General features: G+C 44.1%; 1 protein-coding gene across 2 annotated transcripts in view; it reads left to right on the top strand.

Moving 5' to 3' along the window:
- The window catches only part of OSTF1 (osteoclast stimulating factor 1), a 58,987-nt gene that overhangs the window by 14,734 nt on the left and 23,772 nt on the right, over nt 1-20,481 (top strand). For both annotated transcript variants that reach the window (XM_056118748.1, XM_056118749.1), the window contains exon 2: nt 13,045-13,091. In XM_056118748.1, coding sequence (XP_055974723.1) covers nt 13,045-13,091 — 47 coding nt within the window. The remainder of the gene's footprint in view (nt 1-13,044; nt 13,092-20,481) is intronic.

Here is a 20,481-nt window from a genome sequence, read left to right as displayed (position 1 = left end):
GTGATCAAGTGATTATTATTTTTTAGATTTTTACTAGTGAAACACCATGAGGCACAGCCGCAGACCCACAAATTCTTGTGCTTGGGTTTCAGCCACACAATGATTGAATACTCATCCCTCCACCAGCGCCCATCCTCTTTTAATAATATTCAGGGCCAAGAAGATAGTACAATGGGTAAGGCTCTTACCTTGCACACTGCCAACTATGGTTTGATCCCTGGCATTGCGTATGATTGATCCCTGGAACTCTCCAGGAGTAATCCCTGCTGAATCAGAGCTACGAGTAAGCTCTGAGTATAACTCTGTATGTGGGGCTCAAAATCCAAAAAAGTAAAATAAGATAAAAAGATCATGTGTATATTCTTATAGTGAGTCTGATATAATACCATTGTGAGACTTGTTGTCACTGTGTTTGGAATATCGAATATGTCACGGGTAGCTTGCCAGGCTTTGCCATGTGGGCGAGATACTCTCAGTAGTTTCCCGGGCTCTCCAAGAGGGGCGGAGGAATCGAACACAGGTCAGCCTGGTTGGCCGCATGCAAGGCAAACGCCGTACCTGCTGTGCTATCGCTCCAGCCCATATAATACAATATTTAAAACAAAAAGGTTTGACGGGAATACATTTTCTTGCTACGAACCCGTAGCACACAAAAGCTTTTCATAGGTAAAAATAACGTTAGTGAAGGGCAGGAAGATAGTATAGTGGGCAGGGCGTTTGCCTTGCATGCAGCTGACCGGGTTCGATCTCTGGCATCCCATATGATCTCCAGAGCACCACCAGGAGTAATTCCTGAGCGCATCACCAGGTGTGATGCTCAAAAAGCCAACAACAACAACAACAACAAAATTGCGTTAGTACTGTTGAGTATTAATTTTCTACTAGTATATTTAAACCCAAAGGCAAAGAACTCCAATTTGTCAGGAGAGGTGCCCAGAGAAAGTGGACAGTTCTACAGCTCGGTACTGAAGGAAGGCAAGTGCCTGGTAATTATTATGAAAGCCTGCAATTTAGATGACCAGTCTGTATCAGCGGAAAACTGCTGCCCTAGAAAACACCTAGTTTTTCCTCTTTTTTTTTGCCTATGGGCAAAGAGGTTATTATTTTCATGGCCAGTCTGTCGCATAATAAACAGCAAATTGTTCTGCACTCTTAGGTTTGAGAGGGCGTCGTGGGTATTCCTGAAACTGAAAAGGTAGATTCCAGTGTGTCTTAATTCTTTGCCATTCACTGACCCTGATCCTGTGTTCATAAAGCAAAGATGACCTAGATGTCCATAAGTGAAAAAAAATTTTTTTCTTTTTAAAAAGGAAAGTTTCAGGTTAGAGAGATAGCACAGCGGGTAAAACATTTGCCTTGCACCCGGCCGACCTGGGTTCAACACCCAGCATTCCATATGGTCCCCTGAGCACCGCCAGGAGTAACTCCTGAGTGCAGAGCCAGGAGTAACCCCTGTGCATCGCCAGGTGTGATGCCCCCCTCCAAAAAAAAGGGAAAGTTTCTGAGCAATGTGCAAGGTCAGGAGGGGCTTGCGGTGTGGCTTGGGCCTAGCTGAAGTGAGTCGCTGAGTGGGATGGTGAGTGTGCCGAACTCTCATTTTAATTTTCAATCAGAAAAACGATAGCTTTCTATTTGGAGTGGCCTTGTTATTTTCGGCTAGGTTTTTTTTTTAAATTTTTTTTTAGGGGAACCCTTCTCTCCATAGCCGGCCTGGCTTGAGAAAAACACCAGACCCGTTTTCATTTTTCTTTTTCAATCGAGTTCCAGTTGCTCACGATTCTGTAAGTTTCAGGCGTACGATGTTCCAACACCCTCTCGGCACCAGTGTCCACCAATGTCCCTAGATCCTTCCTGCTGCCCAGTCTGGCTCTGTGGCAGGCACTGTCCCCCTCCGTCCTGCTCTAGTGTCCCTTTCCCTCACCTCTCCCCTTTCCCTCAGTGACCAGCTTCCTCCTGAGGACCGGTTCTCCTGTTCTGTTTCTGTTGTCGTTGGCCATTTGTCATTCCACTGCTGTTGGAATGACACACATACACACACACACACACACACACACACACACACACGAAGAAGATCATTCTGTGTCTATCCCTCTTTTTCTAACTTCGCTTATCACTCTTTTCTGGCTTCACTCGTCACTCATGGATGCTCTTCAGACCCATCCACATAGCAATAAATTATGTGACTTAATTTTTTCTTACACCTGAGTGGTATTCTACTCTCTCTCTCTATATATATGTATATATGTATATATGTATATATATATGAATATATATGCGTGTGTGTATCTCATAGGTTCTTTAGCCAGACCCAGGACAGTTTTTTTTTCTTCTGAAGTAAAAACATTTTATTTGGGGCTTTTAGGAAGAGGAAGGGAGGAGAGAAAGTGAGAGAGAGAGCGCTCAAGAGAGAATGTGGTGGTGCCTCTTTTGCAAACCACAACACCCAATAAGAGAGAGAGAAGAAAATGGAATGCCCTGCCACAGAGGCAGAGTGGGATGGGGGAGGTGGGGGGTGGGAGGGATACTGGGACTCGTAGTGGAGGGAAATGGGCACTGGTGGAGGGATGGGTACTTGATCATTGTATAATTGAAACCCAAGCACAAAAATTTGTAAGTCTGCAACTGTACCTCATGATGTCTCACTAATAAAAATTAAAAAAAAAAAGAAATTTAGAAAAAAAAAAAGAGAGAATGTGGTGCGGGGCAGGTTGGAGCAGTGGCACAGTGGGTAGGGTGTTTGCCTTGCACACAGCCAACCCAGGTTCGATTCCCAGCATCCCATATGGTACCCTGAGCTCTGCCAGGAGTAATTCTTGAGTGCATGAGCTGGGAGTAACCCCTGGGCATCGCTGGGTGTGACCCAAAAAGCAAAAAAAAAAAAAAAAAAAAAAAAAGAGAGAGAGAATTTGGGATTCTCCAAAGGCAGAGAGAGCTATTACACACACTCCAGCATTACACAAGAAAGCATGGAAGTCCACATCTCAGAGGGGAGATGCAGGCGGCATGTGTGCTTGGGTCAGGCAGCATATGTGCCCAGGACATTTCTTTAGGTTTCAGCCCCCCCACCCCTCACTACCCCGACCTCTTCTGAGATCAGATGCATTTCTTCGATTTCTCTCTCATCTTTCTAGAAAAAAACCTTGACAGGTTGGGGAAGAAACTCACTATCAACCTTTCCACCCCCAACTTAGACTTCCCCTGATTTTTCTGAGCCTTCCAGGACTAACCTTGGAACGAATAGCCAGTCTGTGGTGTGTTCAACTCCAGGGCGAGGGGTCATGCCAGGGACCTTTTTACAGGACCACCAGACAGGGCTTAGGATATGTGTGATTGTCTTGTAGATTTACATGGAAAATCTAGGAGTCCTTTATTTGAAGGAGCACGACTGTGTGACTTGAAGGGACTCAGAGAAGCAGTTCCCGTGTATAGACTGTTGTGAATACATGAATATCTTGCTAGTTTCCTATGAAATGATCTCTTGTACTCATTTTTTCTGTTTCCTTTTTTTTCTTTGGTTATGTGGTCTGTATGAAAATTTGAATCCTTTTGTTCTCTGACTTGAAGGGGGAGTTTTGAGTTTTTCCAAGTGATGTGCCTAATCTTTGTTCTCTAATTAGGATTTCCTCTTGTGTTGGGTACTTCCACATCCATCTGGAGAGCTGCTTTTGTGACAGGAGAGTTCCCATTTTACCTGGAAACACTTGAGTATCTTCACCTACAGGTTTATTCCTCACTCTCAGTGAATGTCACTTAGGCTCATTCTCTGAGAGAGATTCTCTCCTTTTTTTTTTCCAGTATCAAACAACTTTTTATTTTTTTTCCATTTTTTTTAAAAAGGGTAATTTAAAAAAATATTTTTTTATTTTTTAATTTTTATTAGTGAAACACCATGAAGTACAGTTGTAGACTTACAAATTTTTGTGCTTGGGTTTCAATTATACAATGATCAAATACCCATCGCTCTACCAGTGCCCATTTCCCACCACCACGGATCCCAGTATCCCTCCCACCCCCATCCCCCCAGCCCATCCTGAATTTTTGGACAGCACTGTCCAACATTTTTACTTCGTTCATACATGTCAATTGTCCCCCTTGTCCCACTGGCTCCACATGCAAAATCTCTATAGTATTTTATAAAATTTTTTTTTTGTTTTATTAGCAAAACACCATGAGGTACAGTTGTAGACTTACAAATTTTTGTGCTTGGGTTTCAATTATACAGTGATCAAATACCCATTCCTCCACCAGTGCCCGTTTCCCACCACCACGGGTCCCATCTTTTTTTTTTTTTAGACCGAGTATGTGGTTCTGTTATACAGGAGACGTTTGAATCATCCTTTGTCCTGCTGGCATGTCTCTACCTTGCCACCAAATAAGGAAGCACAGACTGTAGCAGAGGGGCTGCAGGCTTTTTCTGTCGAGGGCCGAGCAGTAAGAATGTGAGTTCCTGTGGGTCCCAGACCTCAGCCGCAGCTGCTCAGATCTCTGGTGTAGTTCGTGCACAGGCGACCATAGGCAACCTTCTGTGCTCCAGTTCCATTAACATTTCTAATGGACTCTGTAATTTGGATTTCAGATCATTTTAATGTATTGCAAAATATTCTCTTATTATTATTATTTTTTTAACCCCCCCTCCCTCATTTCCTACTGCAACCATTTAAGAACCATTTACAGCTCCTGGGCTGTACAAAAACAGGCATTGCTGACTTGGGTCGTGGGTTTCCTTTTTGCAGGGGAGGAGGGCACGCCCATCACTGCGCAGGGGCTATGCAATGCTTGGGGATCGTTCCTTGGAGTGCTGGGGGACCGTCAGGTGCAAGGCTGGATCTGGAGCCTCCTGCATTGCAAAGCAGCATTGCAAAGCATGCGCGCCAGCCCATTGGGCTATCTTTCTGGCCCTCTCATCTTGTGTTTTGCTTAAAGTGGAGTGATAGCACAGCGGTAGGGCGTTTGCCTTGCGCGCAGCTGGCCGGACCGAGCCGGGTTCGATTCCTCCGCCCCTCTCGGAGAGCCTGGCAAGCTACCGAAGAGTATTCAATATGCCAAACACAGTAACAAGAAGTCTCACAATGGAGACGTTACTGGGCCCGCTCGAGCAAATCGATGAACAACGGGAGGACAGTGACATTGACAGTGGCGTGACCATGTAATTTAATTGAAATACCAAGTGTGGAAATAGTTTCCTTTTCTGACTCTGCCTCCCCCTACCCCCCCCCCTTTTTTTTTCCACAAACTGACTTTCAAAGCCGTCTTGGTATAAACTGTCTTTAGGGGCCTTAACTTCTTTCTCTAATGTTTAGCCAGTCATGACAGTTGGCAATAAACTAGTCATTTCAACATCTGAACTCTGCTCTTTGGGACTTTTATGTTATATCTCAGGGAAGAAATAAAAATAACCCAGGGTTTGACCCCTCAAGATGTGCAAGCAGCCAAATTTACTGAAAGGCACTAAAAAATATAAGCAAAGGGAAAATGCATAAGAAAGGCGCACTGTTAATAAACAGAACCCTCTTGTCTGCAAACACACTGCCCACTGTTTTTAATGAATCAGCCATTCCTGAAGCTGAATGAAGACACGTTTCAGATTCTTTAGGTCAAAAACAAATTTTTTTTTTTTTTTTGAATTGGATCAGGAAGGCAAACAGAGAAGAGGCGGTGTTGTCGTCGCCATGGAACATACTACTTTCTTAATCTTTTTAATCACTTCTATCCTGTAAAAGTGCAAATAGAATGAATGCATGTTCTTGTGTTTCTTAATTCAGGGGTTAATGTGGGATGGAAGTAACTTAGTTTTTATTTTTTGGGGGGCCACACCCAGCTGTACTCACGGCTCACTCTAGGCCCAGTGTTCAGGGATCACTCCTCGTAAGTTTGTGGGACCATCTGGGGTGCCTGGTTTCAAACTCTGGGTGGTTGCGTGCAAGGTTAGTGCACTACCTGCTGTATTATTGCTTCAGCCTCCAGAAACTTAGTCTTTTTTTTTTTAAATGTAGGATTACTGCTATTTATCCAGCCGTTGATTAAGCTGACTGATGGAAACTTAGTCTTTACATGGGAAAACCTTGGCCACTGCATGATTACAGTGATTTTCTTTGCAAGGATTAAACTTCTGTGGTTTAATTTCAAGAGCGGTGGGTGGACTTTTGTGGAATGACAGAAACAGAGGTCTTCTAGAATCCTGCTCTGAGTAATCACCTTGTTTGTGGGCGCTGGAATCGACAAAGCCCAGGGGAACCCCGTTTTGGTTCCACAGAAGGCAGCTGTTTCCTGTAGCTCTCGCATGGGAATGTTGGCCGTGGCTCTTGGCTGCTGTCATGTACTCTCCTGTTTGGTTTTTCAGCAGAAAACATCCGGTTTCATCAGGCAGCATTAGTAGAATAGTAGAATTAGGCAGCATAAGTATACCGACGAGAAGTAATATTGAGACGTTTACTTACTCTGAGACTATTCAGGGGTGTTAATGTGGTTTTTCAGACCCGTAGGCATGACATTCACAATGAATGCTCACATAAAGTAAGAATTAATGTACCTTGCATTCTCTTAGACAAGTTTGAAGCAAATTCTTATTTTTTCGTACTTCTCCCTTGTCCAAAGAATTTTTTTCTTTTTGAAAGCGCTTGCATGGATTCAGACCATCTCCTGTGGGTGGGAAGTGGTAAATATTTTGATAATGGCTACTCAAATTTGAAATAAAGTAGTGGCAAAGGCTGATATCAACCCCTTCATTTGATCAGGTAGTCTAAAGGTATGACATTCAAACTTTGGTGGTGTTCAGCGGTCACTCCGAGTGGTGCTCAGGGGACCATGCAGGGTTGGAATAGAATTTGGGTTTCCAGTGTGTAAAAAAGCAAGTGTTCTGGTCCCTTAAAGTCTCCCCCAGGCCTCTCAGGCTTTATTCTGATCTGACTCTTTGTATGTGGAAATTCTCAGTTGAACACTTACATTTTTTATTTTTCATACTTTATTTTTTTAAAAAAATATTTATTTATTGAATCACTGTGAGAACAGTTACAAAGCTTTCAGGTTTAATCTCGGTCATAGCCCGGCAAGCTACCGAGAGTATCTCGCCCGCACGGCAGAGCCTGGCAAGCTACCCGTGACGTATTCGATATGCCAGACACAGTAACAACAAAGTCTCCAATGGAGACGTTACTGGGCCCGCTCGAGCAAATCGATGAACAACGGGAGGGCCTTTACCTTTACCTTATACAATGATTAACACCCATCCCTTCACCAGTGCACATTTCCCACCACCTAGATCCCCAATATACCTCCCATCCCACCCCTCCCCCTGCCTGTGAAGCAGATGATTTCCACTTAACTCTCTTTCTACTTTGATTACATTCATTATTTTGACAAAAGATGCACCATTATTATTTGGAATTTCCCCTCAGCAATCAGATCTGCTGAAAAGACATTGTTAAATAATTTGTTTTCTATTGTTGCTTATGAAAAGCATATGATGTTGCACGGCTGAAATATTTCTGATATTTTACTAATCAAGTCTGGAGGGGTTTCTGCCAAAAGCCGCTGGGTTCCGAATTTGGTCCGTGTGCCTCTGGGGTCATGGCTGTGCCAGAGAGCTGCTCGTGGGGGGCAACTTGTGGTCTCTACGGGGCAGGAAGGATGGGTCGGTAACCTCATATTTTATTTTAATTTTTAATTTTTATATTTTATTATTGGAGAGTAAAGCAATGCAACAATTATTTATGATAGTGCATATTTATTTGCATATTTACATATTATATGTCCAAAATGTAGGACATAAGTAGTAAAAATTATAGTTATAAATTGAGAGTTAATATTGAAAGAGTCCATCGCTAGCCAAATGATTATTTTGTAAACCACTGTCTCCTTTGTGGGATTGCCTTCAGTGAAATTGCACCATCAGCTTTAGACCAATCTTTAATGCCGAGGAGTTGAAGAGGAGGAAAGTCTTGACCCCAGTCAGTTTCTATTAGGGTGGAAGGAAAATACACTAAATTGACAACAATATTACCCCAGGCAACAGCTTATACACCAAAGTCAGAGCTGACACCAAAATTACCTTCTTTTTCCACAACCTCATCTGAAAGACCATTTGTTGAGCTTTGCAAAAGTCTTCTTGATTTGTAGTTGATAATGCCAAGGAATTGTGGGTTTTGCCATTTTATTTCCCTGTCTTATATGACCCAAAATGGGACCAGAATTTTTAATCGTAAAATTACAATCTTAGTTTATTTTTCGAATAAAATTTCAGATTCAGTTTCGTGTCCCAGCTGCCTATAAAATCTTGAACCCCAAAGTTTGTTTGACTTTGGCAGATAGTTGAATGCTTTTAGTTTTTGGTCATTTGACATGCCAAAATGTGTTGTTGGTACGTTTCTCTTATTTTGAGGGTGGGGGTGGGTGGACTCCCAAACTGCTCTGGTGGCCAGGGGACCCTACCCCACAATTCCCCACCAACTGGACCTGTAGTTTGATGCCAGGAATTACACCCCCCATACCCCAGGGTGTTCCAGCTTTGCTGGGGGCATCAAGAAACACACCTGGTGTGCTAAGGGACTCCCAGGACTGCCGCCTGCTGTGCTAAGTGACCACATAGTTCTGTGGAATCTAACCGCAGTTGGCTGCATGCAAGGCGTGTACCTTATGCCCTGTACCATCTCTCCAGCCCCTAAATTTCTCAAGTAAACGTCCAGCTCAGAACCCATCTATTCGGTCTGATGAAACAAAGATTTCACACAACCGTAATTACTTTTTATCATGTACAGTGTATTTTTAGTCTTTCCTGTTGTATTTGGTAGTTGTGAAAAAACTACTAATTAGTTTCACAGTCTCTTAATAGGCCATGAGCTGCAGTTAAAACTCTGAATACTCTGAGATTAGTGACACCATCAGGGAGAGATTTTTTTTTCTTGTTTGGTTTTTGGGCCACACCCTGTGGTGCTCAGGGTTTTACTCCTCACTTTAAGCTCAGGGGTCACGCCTGGCAGTACTTATGGGACCATATAAGGTGCTGGGGATTGAACCCAGGCCAGCCTTTATCTGCTGTACTGTTTCTCTGACCTCAGGAGTGATCGTTTTTGTATACAGTATTTCAGTTCTGTAGAAGATCAATGAGGACTTTCTAGTGACGGTCTTTTCTTGAATGTAATGAAATATACAATCCCAAAGGCCTGTTAATACTCACAAAAGTAAACAAATGCTACTGCCAAATATTTTTTTATAGCGATTATAACCACTGGTAGGTGTATCCACTGGTAGTTCCAAAGAATTCCCATTGTCCTGTTTCCGTCTTAACGCCGATGTCAATATTTTTAGTTTCAAAGATTAGATTGGGTGTTCCGCAGATATCTTAGCCATTCTTAATGAAGTCTGCCTGAAATACCTCATGCTTCCCAATGTTTGTCAAGCAGAATGAGTGTGAAATAATGGACTTGTTTCAGATAACTGAGATCTGATGGTTTTGTTTATTTGAAGTAGTTTGGCTGATGACTAGGGACTCAGTCCCTCATGGTGCAGGGCCTGGTTGCCTAGAAAAAGGAAGGGTGTGCCTGGTAAGGTGAGAAGCCAGGAAAGAGCAGACCAGCAGGGGCCTGCTGCCCAGGACATGGGGATTCGCTTATCTTGCTTAGTCAGGAGGGGAACTGGCTGAACTCCTTAATATCATTCACATGCCCGGTCTTGCTGGAGATTCACGTAAAACATCAGTCAAAAGATTGGGCCATTTTCCAGTTCTTAATTCAGGGCACATTCCGGGGTGCTTTTAGGGTAATTCATCTTCTCAAATCCACTTTCTTTCTACGCTCATAGAACGTTGCTTGCAGTTTGATTAAATACGATGTAAAAAGCGATCAGTGAATTGCTGCTGTTCTCTTGAGCAATTCTAGGAATACAATCATGAAAGTCACCTACTTTATTTTTTTTTTCAGTGCATTTCTTCTCATTTTTCCCTTGGCTCCTTCCCCCACCCCCACCCCCCCGGGAAGGAGCAGCAGTGCTGAGAAGCTTCCTGCGGGGTCTCCACTAGTCAGGTTGTCCGTGTAGTTCATGGACCTAAGGAAGCAGTGTTGCTTGGGCCCTGTGGTGCCTTGTTTTACATGGATCACCCCAAAGCTGCCCACAGGGACTCTAAGGGAGTCCCTGGTGATGTTTGAGTGGTACCCATTTGGGGTTTGGGATGCAAGTGGAGGGGGCCACCTGCAAGGCTTGTCGTCCCCTGGTGCCTTTCTTATCTCTCCCCATAATTTTCAGAATGGACTAAATAAAGGCTGAGAACTTTCTGTAATGTATTAATTAAAGGCTATCCACCAGAGGCAAACATCCCAATGTTAATTGAAAAATATGTAGTATTTGTGAAGGTGTTTTCTACGACTTGCTACCAAATGTTCCCTTTTGGAATAATAGCCTGAGAATTTGCCTCACGATCTATGTTCAGTTGAAGTCAAACCACTGAGGAATCTTCTATTTTCTTTGCATTGTGAACAGCACAGAAGATACAGAAAATTAGGGGTGGAGCCATTCTTGAAGTGATTTTCAGGTTCTTTAACTTATATTGGCTTATCTAAACCCAGTGAGTTGATAATGGTTCTTTGTTTTTTTTTTAAAGTCAATTTTATTTATTTATTTTTGCTTTTTTGGGTCACACCCGGCGATGCTCAGGGGTTACTCCTGGCTCATGCACTCAGGAATTACTCCTGGCCGTGCTCCGGGGACCATATGGGATGCTGGGAATCGAACCTGGGTTGGCTGTGCGCAAGGCAAACGCCCTACCCACTGTGCTATCGCTCCAGGCCCCTGATAATGGATCTTGATTCCAAAATTAGGCGTGTCACATGGCAGCCACTCTCTCAAAGGGACTTGAAAGTTCTGTTATTATTGATCTCGGTCACCAGCGCACCCGCTTCTTTGTGTAACTTCTCTTTGGAAAGTCTGAAGTAATCAAGATAACTATCTTCCCCTTCAGAGAGACAATCAGGTCAGCAAAAAATATTTCTCCTGGCGGCGCCTCCTTCCGCTTGGTGTTTCCTTTCTCAGGGTGTGGGCGAAAAATAAGCTGCAAATAGAAAGTACTCAATTTTGCTTCTTGGCCCGTAAGCCACTAATGCAAAGTGGAATGAGAATTCAGATCACAAACAAAAGTTTCCCCGATGCTAAAGGAATATGAGCTTCTCTTCTGTCTTTGGGCCATTAGAAGAAAGAGATTCTTCTTCCCCGCATACTATCTTTGCTTTTCCCTCACAGATTATTACATGCCCAGTGTAATGAGTATAAGTACATGTAAAATTGAGTGTAAAGCTGAAAGTAGTCTATAGGCAGAACATGATTGCCACCCAATGTCTCTTCTGCAGACCACAGCACCCAAAAGGAGAGATAGAACAAAAGGGAGTGCCCTGCCACAGAGGCAGGGTGGGGTGGGGGATGGGAGGGGTGGGGGTGGATATTGGGATCGGTGGGGGTGGAGAATGGGCACTGGTGGTGGGATGGGTACTCGATCGTTGTATAACTGAAACCCAAGCACAACAGCTTGTAAGTCTACAACTGTACCTCATGGTGTTTCAGTAATAATAAAAAAAAATGAAAGTGCTTAGAATTAAAAAAAAAAGTTGAGTGTAAAGATTCCCCCATGCTGGTGCTCTCATTTTAGTTGTGAGTGTGTGTGTGTGTGTGTATGTGTGTTTGTGTGGCCAGCATTAACAAGATGATACAACTTTCCCATCATCTTTGCCGTAGGATTTCCTCTTCACTTAAGTTGTTTACCCTATTCTCTGCTGGGGCATTTAATGGAATCATAGCTTTGTTCCACAGGTACTTTTTTTCCTCCATGCTGTCTTCTTTTTTTAGAAACTGTAAAATTTTAAGCCATTGCTTTAAGAATATCAAGCTATGGTCAGTTATCACATGACGGATCTCTCTGTGTTAACACACCGACACAGGCACATATCACCAGTGCTTGTCGCATTGGACAGACTGTACCAGCAGAAAAGGTTTTTGGTTAGGGGCTGGAGCGATAGCACAGCGGGTAGGGCGCTTGCCTTGCACGCGGCCGACCTGGGTTCGACTCCCAGCATCCCATATGGTCCCCCAAGCACCGCCAGGAGTAATTCCTGAGTGCAGAACCAGGAATAACCCCTGAGTTGGGTCACATCACTGGGTGTGGCCCAAAAAGGAAAAAAAAAAAAGAAATGGTTTTTGTTTATACATTTATGCTTTAGTTTGGCACCATCCAACAAAGCAGAACACGATTAATGAAGCCTCCAGATGGTGAGAAACAAATCACCGGTCTGGCAGGCGTGTCTACCTGGGAAGCACTCACCTTTCTATTTTTAAACTCTGACTTAGGTTTGGAAGTACAGAGGCTAAGTACAAAGAAGTACAAATAATTACCTGACTCCTGTTGTTCGAGCAGTCCGCTAGAGGGGCATGTTTATTCATGCTTTCAGTGAATAAGTAGCACTGTCCTCCCATTGTTCATTGATTTGCTCGAGCGGGCCCAGTAACGTGTCCATTGTGAGACTCTGTTGTTACTGTGTATGGCATATCGAGTACATCATGGGTAGCTTGCCAGGCTTTGCCATGCAGGCGAGATACTCTCGGTAACTTGCCGGGCTCTCCGAGAGGGCCGGAGGAATCAAACTCAGGTCGGCCAGGTTGGCCGCATGCAAGGCAAACGCCCTATCCACTGTGCTGTTGCTCCAGCCCAGTGAATAAATATTTTCAAATTACTTCCAATGATGGAAAAAGGCACTTAAATTTCTCACATGGAATTTTATTAGGGATTTCAAAAGAATTTGATATAATATATTAATAGAAGAAGATACTCGTTTTAGAGCACACTTAGAAATTAATGAATCGGGGGCTGATAGCACAGTGGGTAGGGTGTTTGCCTTGCACGCGGCCAACCCAGGTTCGATTCCCAGCATCCCACATGGTCCCCTAAACACCACCAGGAGTAATTCCTGAGTGCATGAGCCAGGAGTAACCCCTGTGCATCGCCGGTGTGACCCCAAAAACAAAACAAAAATAAAATGAATCACGTGTTGTGTTTTTCTTTTGTTTTAGGGCAAGTTAAGGTGTTCAGAGCTCTGTACACATTTGAACCCAGAACTGTAAGTACTCAGTTTTAACTTTCATTATTTTGATTTTTATTTATTGTTTTGTTTTAGGACCATACCCGGCAGTGCTTAGATGCTAGTGATTGAAACTGGGCCCCCTGTATGCAAAGCATGTGCTAGGGCTCATTATCTCTTTTTTCTAGCTACTTATCTCTTAAGTGGTTGTAAAAATATGGCTGGGGGTGATTCAGAGATAAAATACTTGCTTTGCTTGTGTGAGGCCTTGCATTCCATTCCCAGAAACACACACACACACACACACACACACACACACACACACACGTAAGATGATTCCCCCGGACAATTCTCTACCCCAAATGATCTGCCTTTCCTTAGCAAGGCATAAATGGTTACATCCATATACCCCAAGGACCCAAAAGCACAATTCAGAAAAGATACGGCTTTCCCAAGTTCATTGCCACATTATTCACAAGAGCTAAAATCTGGAAACAACCCACGTGTTCAAGAGTAGATGACTGGATGAAGAAATGATGGTACATTTGCACAATGGAATATTACTCGACTGTGAGAAACGGTGAAATCATGCAGTTTGTTACTTTTTATGTTGTTGGATCTGGAGGGCATCATGCTGAGTGAATTTGGTCAGAGGGAGTGAGACCAACATATCTGTCACATATTTGGGTCTAGAGAGAAGCGGCAGGGGTATAACAGATGCCTAAAGGGAACAGAAATGAAGAACATGAGAACTGGTCTTCAGGAGGAAACTCACCCCTGGGTTGGGGAGGTCAGGGGTGGGGGTTGAGAGGACAGGGAAGAGAACTCTGTGACAGTGTTTGGGGGGGAAGTGGTCACTCGGTGGAGGGGAGGGTGCTGAAACGGGCGAGGTGTTATGCATGAAACCGTATTGGTACTGTAAACCACAGTGCCGGAAATGAAAACTTAAAAGTGTCTATCCTAGGGGCTGGCTGGAGAGTAGGAGGGCCACTGCGGACATGGGTGGAAGGCAGTGGACATTGGTGAAGGGATTTGGTGTTGGAACACTGTATGCCTGAGCCCCGGTCATGAAAAAACTATAATTCACGGTGACTGAAAAATAAAACAGAGAGGCAAAAGAATAGCATTACAGGGCTGGAGAGATAGCACAGCGGGTAGGGCGTTTGCCTTGCACGCGGCCAACCCGGGTTCGATTCCCAGCATCCCATATGGTCCCCTGAGCACTGCCAGGAGTAACTCCTGAGTGCAGAGCCAGGAGGAACCCCTGTGCATCGCCGGCTGTGACCCAAAAAGCAAAAAAAAACCAAAAAAACCCCCAAGAATAGCATTACAGATGTTTGTATCTTTCCACTGTAGTGCAGAGGTGTGAACGCTCAGCCGCTTGATTCATACTCAGGTTCCTCTTGTCTCCGGGTCATCCAGCTCATCTGCCTCATCATCCTGCTTCCACTCACACGGTGCCATGATTTGCTTGAACAGTCACCAGGTGACTTCTATAAAATCATGGGTCTTAGTCATCTTCCTCAGATCTCACAGCCACCCGCCTTGATCTGCTCCGAAACCTTCTCCCTTCGGCTCTGTGAGAGTTGCACCCTCTCCCTATCACCCAAAGCGCCCAGGAAAAAAAACTTAGGTAGCAATTTCCATTGTCATTGCTTCAGTGTTCTCATTAAACCCGTGGTCCCCCATGGGTGAGGGAGCATCGGTTATCTGCCAGATGCTCCAGGCTTTGGGGTAGTACAGTGACAGTAAAAAGGGTGAATGCCATTGAAAATTCCATCTTCTTGGGAAAAGACAGACAGCAAGCAGGCACATGAACGTGACGTGTCGCATTCAGGGCCTGCAAAGTGCTTTGAAGGCAAAGACGGAGGCGGTATGCAGGTAGGGGAATCAGAGGATCCTCCACTTGGCTCCTTTACTGTGCCCTGGGAAATTAGGAAAACACCTGATCTCATCTGGAGCACTGGAGCACTGTCCTCCCGTTGTTCATCGCTTTGCTCGAGTGGGCCCAGTAACATTGTGAGACTTGTTGTTACTGTGTTTGGCATATTGAATACATCACAGGTAGCTTGCCAGGCTTTGCCATGCGGGCGAGATACTCTCAGTAGCTTGCTGGTCTCTCTGAGAGGGGTGGAGGAATCGAACTCAGGTCGGCCGGGTCGGCCGTGTGCAAGGCAAACCCACTGTGCTGAGCTAATAATAATCTCATAGAATTTTAGAGAGAATTAGCGATAGCACAGCGGGTAGGGCGTTCGCCTTACACGCGGCCAACATGGCCGACCCGAGTTCGATTCCTCCGCCCCTCTCGGAGAGCCCGGCAAGCTACCGAGAGTATTCGATATGCCAGACACAGTAACAACAAAGTCTCCAATGGAGACGTTACTGGGCCCGCTCGAGCAAATCGACAATCAACGGGAGGGCCTTTACCTTACCTTTAAATGAGATAAACTGTTTCACGGTCCTTTTGCTACTAAGGAAGGAGACGTTTGTTACTGCTAGATGGAATAGTGGCGGCTATATTCATAGATTTTAACAAATATATATATATATATATATATTATTTTTTTCTTTTTTCCCTCCAGCTTTTGGGGCCACGTTCCAGGGCATTCTGGGTCCAGTGTTTCTGTTAGTGTTCCACCTATGGGGAAGGGCAGCAGCGGTGTCCAGCTCGGGTCTGTATGCACAGCCGGAACCCAGGGCAGCTTGCATTCCTGGCTGTTCCCGCCAACCATTATGTCTTGCTGAAAGGCAGGGTCCTGACACCATCCAGTCCTGGTTGTTTTCTTATTTCTTATCTAACCCGAAGCCTAATAAAATGTGGTACAGAGAGCTGGATGGACTGGACAGACCAGTGGATGGGTCCGTGTTGGTGGGGGAGAAAAGAGTATTCAAGTGTGCTAGATGTGGGACTGATCTCTCTCTCTCTCTCTCTCTCTCTCTCTCTCTCTCTCTCTCTCTCCTTTCCTCCCCCTCCTTCCAACCTTCCTCCCCCTCTTTCCCTTCCTTTCTCCTTTCCTCCCTTTCTCCCCTTCTCCCTTCCTCCCTTGCTCCCTTCCTTCTTGGTTTTGGGACTCTACGCAGCAGTGCTCAGGGCTTTGGGTTTAGGGATCTCTCCTGGTGGGTTCGGAACACCACATGGGTTCCTGGGGATCATACCCTGGCTGGCTGCGTGCAAGTCAAATGTCCTACCCACTATCCTACCGCTCCAGTCCGGGTGACTGATTTCTAAATCAGTCACAAGACCCTATACCACCATGTTATCTTTGCTGGGCCGCTCTAGTTCTGAGGCACCTGCATGGAGGAGGAGCTCTAGACTAAGATTCTCACCATCTGAAGTAGGAGCTCATTCCTGCCACTAACTGATCTCTGAGTTGAGTCTGGCCGTGCGATGGAGATTCTGCCGGTGACTGAGCCTGCCTGGTGGGTTGTTGTTAGGGTCAAGCACGGGAGGTCGAATACGTTTTGCACATCTCAGGAATTGCTTTTGTTGCACAGCATTACGTGCTGGTGGGAAATCACTGCTGGTTTCTGCCTTCCAACCTGGATGTGATTCCATGACAGCGAGTAATAACTACGTAGGGCCATTCCGTGTGAGAGAAAGCACAGAAACATGTGGGGAAACAACCCTGGAATCGGACTGTTGTGGTGTAAGTCTGGGTGTACTTGCTGTGACCAAATTTCTCATTTCCAATGTGAGGATAAGAATAGCTCCCGGGGCTGGAGCAATAGCACAGCGGGTAGGGCGTTTGCCTTGCACGCGGCCGACCCGGGTTCAATTCCCAGCATCCCATATGGTCTCCTGAGCACCGCCAGGAGTAACTCCTGAGTGCAGAGCCAGGAGTAACTCCTGTGCATTGCCGGGTGTGACCCAAAAAGAAAAAAAAAAGAATAGCCCCTGGGCTAGTAGAGTGGGTAGGATGTTTGCCTGGCATGCAGCAGACCTGGGTTCAATCTCTGGTATTTCCTAAGACCCTCCGAACCCTCCGGGAATAATTCCTTAGGGCAAAGGCAGGAGAGATCACTGAGCACTGCTACCAAACAAAGCAACAAAGAATGGCCCCCAGGACTAGAGTGCTTGCCTTGAAGACATGAGGCCGCTGGTTCCATCCTGTCAAGACACTTGCCTTGTGTTTGTGGTTTGATCCTGAGCATTGGGCATGGTATCCCAAGTAGTGCCAGGAGTGGGCCCCCCCCCCCAGCACTGCTAGATAGAGCCCATCCTCCCATAACTAAACAATAAAATCTATGGAGAATACAATTTATGTTTTTTTTTAAATTAGAGGGCTTCAGATGGCTATGTTTGAAAAATCTCAAAAGCGTAATTTGTAATCTTTCTATAATTTTTCATAAAATATATACTTGTATGAGCCAACAGAATTAATGGCTTGGGATTGGCATGTTTATGAGAATATATGGAATGGGAATGAGAAAGTTTTTGCCAATAGTGTACTTATTCTGATTATCTGGTGGCTCTTCAAGGAGAGAAGGAAGGAGGAATGTGGTTAAAATCAGTGATCAGGTAAGAATAGAGAACCGCTTACTTGATTGTGTCACTATTTTCCCATTTCTGTTCCATTGGTAAAATGCCAGGAATTTAAAAGGAGATTCTCATCGAACAGTTTACATTAGGTGTCCTGCCGGTGGTTATTTAATGCAGACTGTGAATATTGTTGGTAAAAAAAACCATGACATTTTAAAATCTAGAAATTACCTTCCTTGTCTGTGCCGCCACCCAGTTTGAAGAATTGGGTAGACCTTTTCCTTGTCTAGGGTAAGACTAATTTCCCTAATTTGGCGGGGGGTGGGGGGGTGGTGGGGGGGCAAGAAGATGTGTTCTGGGTAATGTGTGTCTGGAAGGTATTGATTAAAAAGACAAAAACAGAACTGCTCAGTCTCCTTTCTCAGAATGAATAAAACAAACAGCATTTTTAAATTTTAATGGTATTTTATTTATTAAATTGAATACTAATTTTTTTTAAATTGAATCACCGTGAGATACAGTTACAAAGCTTTTATGATTGAGTTTTAGTCATAGAATGATCGAACATCCCTCCCTCCATCAGTGTACATTTTCCACCACCAGTATCCCTCCGACCACCCCCACCCCTTCCCACCCCCTGCCTCTGTGGCAGACAATTTCCTTCTTTCTCTCTCTCTACTTTTGGGCATTATGGTTTGTAGTACAGATACTGAGAGGCCATCGTGTTTGGTCCTTTATCTACTTTCAGCACAGTGATCTCTCCTGCCATCATTGACTTAATGATCCCTTCTCTTTCCCAGCTGCTTTCTCCCCTGGCTCAGGAGGCAGGCTTCCAACCATGGAGCAGTCTTCCTGGCCCTTGTCTTTATAGTCCTTGGGTGTTAGTCTCATGTTGTTATTTTTATTTTTTAATTTTTTTGGTTATTTTTATATTCCAGAAATGTTGCAGTCATTTTATGTCTCTTCCTCTCTTTCTGACTCATTTCACTTTGCATGATACTCTTATAAGCACATTTCATGACTTCATCTTTCCTAACAGCTGCATAGTATTCCATTGTGTAGATGTACCAAAGTTTCTTTAACTGGTCATCTGTTCTTGGGTACTCGGGTTGTTACTTGGGTTGTTTCCAGATTTTGGCTCTTGTAAACAGTGCTGCAGTGAACATATAGGGTACAGATGTCATTTCTGCTGTGTTTTTTTTCACCCACTGGTTATATTCCCAGAGTTGGTATTGGTGGATCATATGGAAGCTGAATTTCTAATTTTTTGAGGAATGCCTATATTGTTTTTCAGAAAGGCTGAACCACTTGGCATTCCCACCAACAATGAGAGTCCCTTTCTCCCCACATCCACGCCAACACTGGTTCTTCTCGTTCTCCTTGATGTGTGCCAGTCTTTGTGGTGTGAGATGATATCTCATTGTTGTTTTGATTTGCATCTCCCTGGTGATTAGCATTGTAGAGCAATTTTTCATATATCTTTTGTATTTTTATTTGTATTTCTTTCTTTAGGAAGTTTCTGTTCATTTCTTCTCCCTATTTTTTTTTATGGGATTGGAGGTTTTTTCTTGTACAGTTCTTCTAATGTCTTGTATATCCTGGATATTAACCCCTTATCTGATGGGTATTGGGTAAATAATTTTTCCCATTCTGTATGTATTTTTCCATTTCTCTCTCTGTATTTTGATCACTGTTTTTTTTTTTTCCTCTTTTTGGGTCATACCCGGCAATACACAGAGGTTACTCCTGGCTCTGCACTCAGGAGTTACTTCTAGCGGTGCTCAGGGGACCATATGGCATGCTGGGAATCGAACCTGGGTTGGCTGCGTTCAAGGCAAACGCCCTACCCGCTGTGCTATTTCTCCAGCCCCTGATCACTGTTTCTTTTGAGGTGCAGAAGCTTCTTAGTTTAGTGTAGTCCCATTTGTTTATGTTTGTTTCCACTTACGTGGTGTTTATCCTTAAAGATACCTTAGTTTAAATGTCGTGGAGAGTTCTGCCTATATTTTCTTCCATATACCTTATGGATTCAGGTCTGATTTTGAGGTCTTTAATCCACTTTGATCTGACTTTTGTGCCTGGCGTTAGAGGTCTGAGTTCATTTTTTTTTTTGCGTGTGCTTGTCCAGTTTTCTTAACCTGGCTGAAATGGACCCCCTCTTGTTGCCTCAGTCGAAGTATATGTCTGACCTAATGGCTTGTGGTGGACCTCAGTGTGGAACAGTAGCCATTACCAAAGCAGTTTCAGAGCCACTGTACTTAGAAACATTTTCCGAACTATGCACTTTACCAGACCACAAGGGACAAGAGTTACTTAAAAGACTTCAAGAGTTTTAACTATTTAAGGCTTTATTGCCAGTTTTTTTTTTAATTTTTTAATTTTTTTTTCTTTATTTTTTTTTTCCCTTTATTGTATTTTATTTTTTTTTAAAGTTGTAGATTTACAATTTTTTGTGCTTTGGTTTCAATTATACAATGATCAGATACCCATCCCTCCACCAGTGCCCATTTTCCACCACCATGGATAATATTCCTCCCACCCCCATCCCCCCATCCCCCCTGTCTCTGTGGCAGGGCAATCCCCTGTGTTCTCTCTCTCCTTTTGGGTGTTGTGGTCTGCAAAAGAGGCATTGAGTGGCAAACATGTTCAGTCCATAGTCTACTTTCGACATGCATCTCCCCTCCTGGGAGGATCCTCCAAACATCCTTTATTTGGTGCTCCCTTCTCTATCTGAACTGCCCTTTCCTCTAGGATACCCGGCTGGCCTCTAAGTTATGGAGTAATCCTCCTGGTGCTGATCTCAGCTATTCTTGGGTATTAATCTCTTACTTTGTTACTTTATATCCCCCAGATGAATGCAATCTTTCTATGTCTATCCCTCTCTTTCTGACTCATTTCGCTTAGCATGATACTTTCCATATTGTACCACTTGTATGTAAATTTCATGAC

This window comes from Sorex fumeus, unplaced genomic scaffold (assembly GCF_029834395.1).
Source record: "Sorex fumeus unplaced genomic scaffold, SorFum_2.1 ptg000038l, whole genome shotgun sequence".
NCBI classification, from domain to species: Eukaryota; Metazoa; Chordata; class Mammalia; order Eulipotyphla; family Soricidae; genus Sorex; species Sorex fumeus.
Note: the sequence above shows the minus strand (reverse complement) of the source record. Positions and strands in the feature narration are given on the sequence as shown.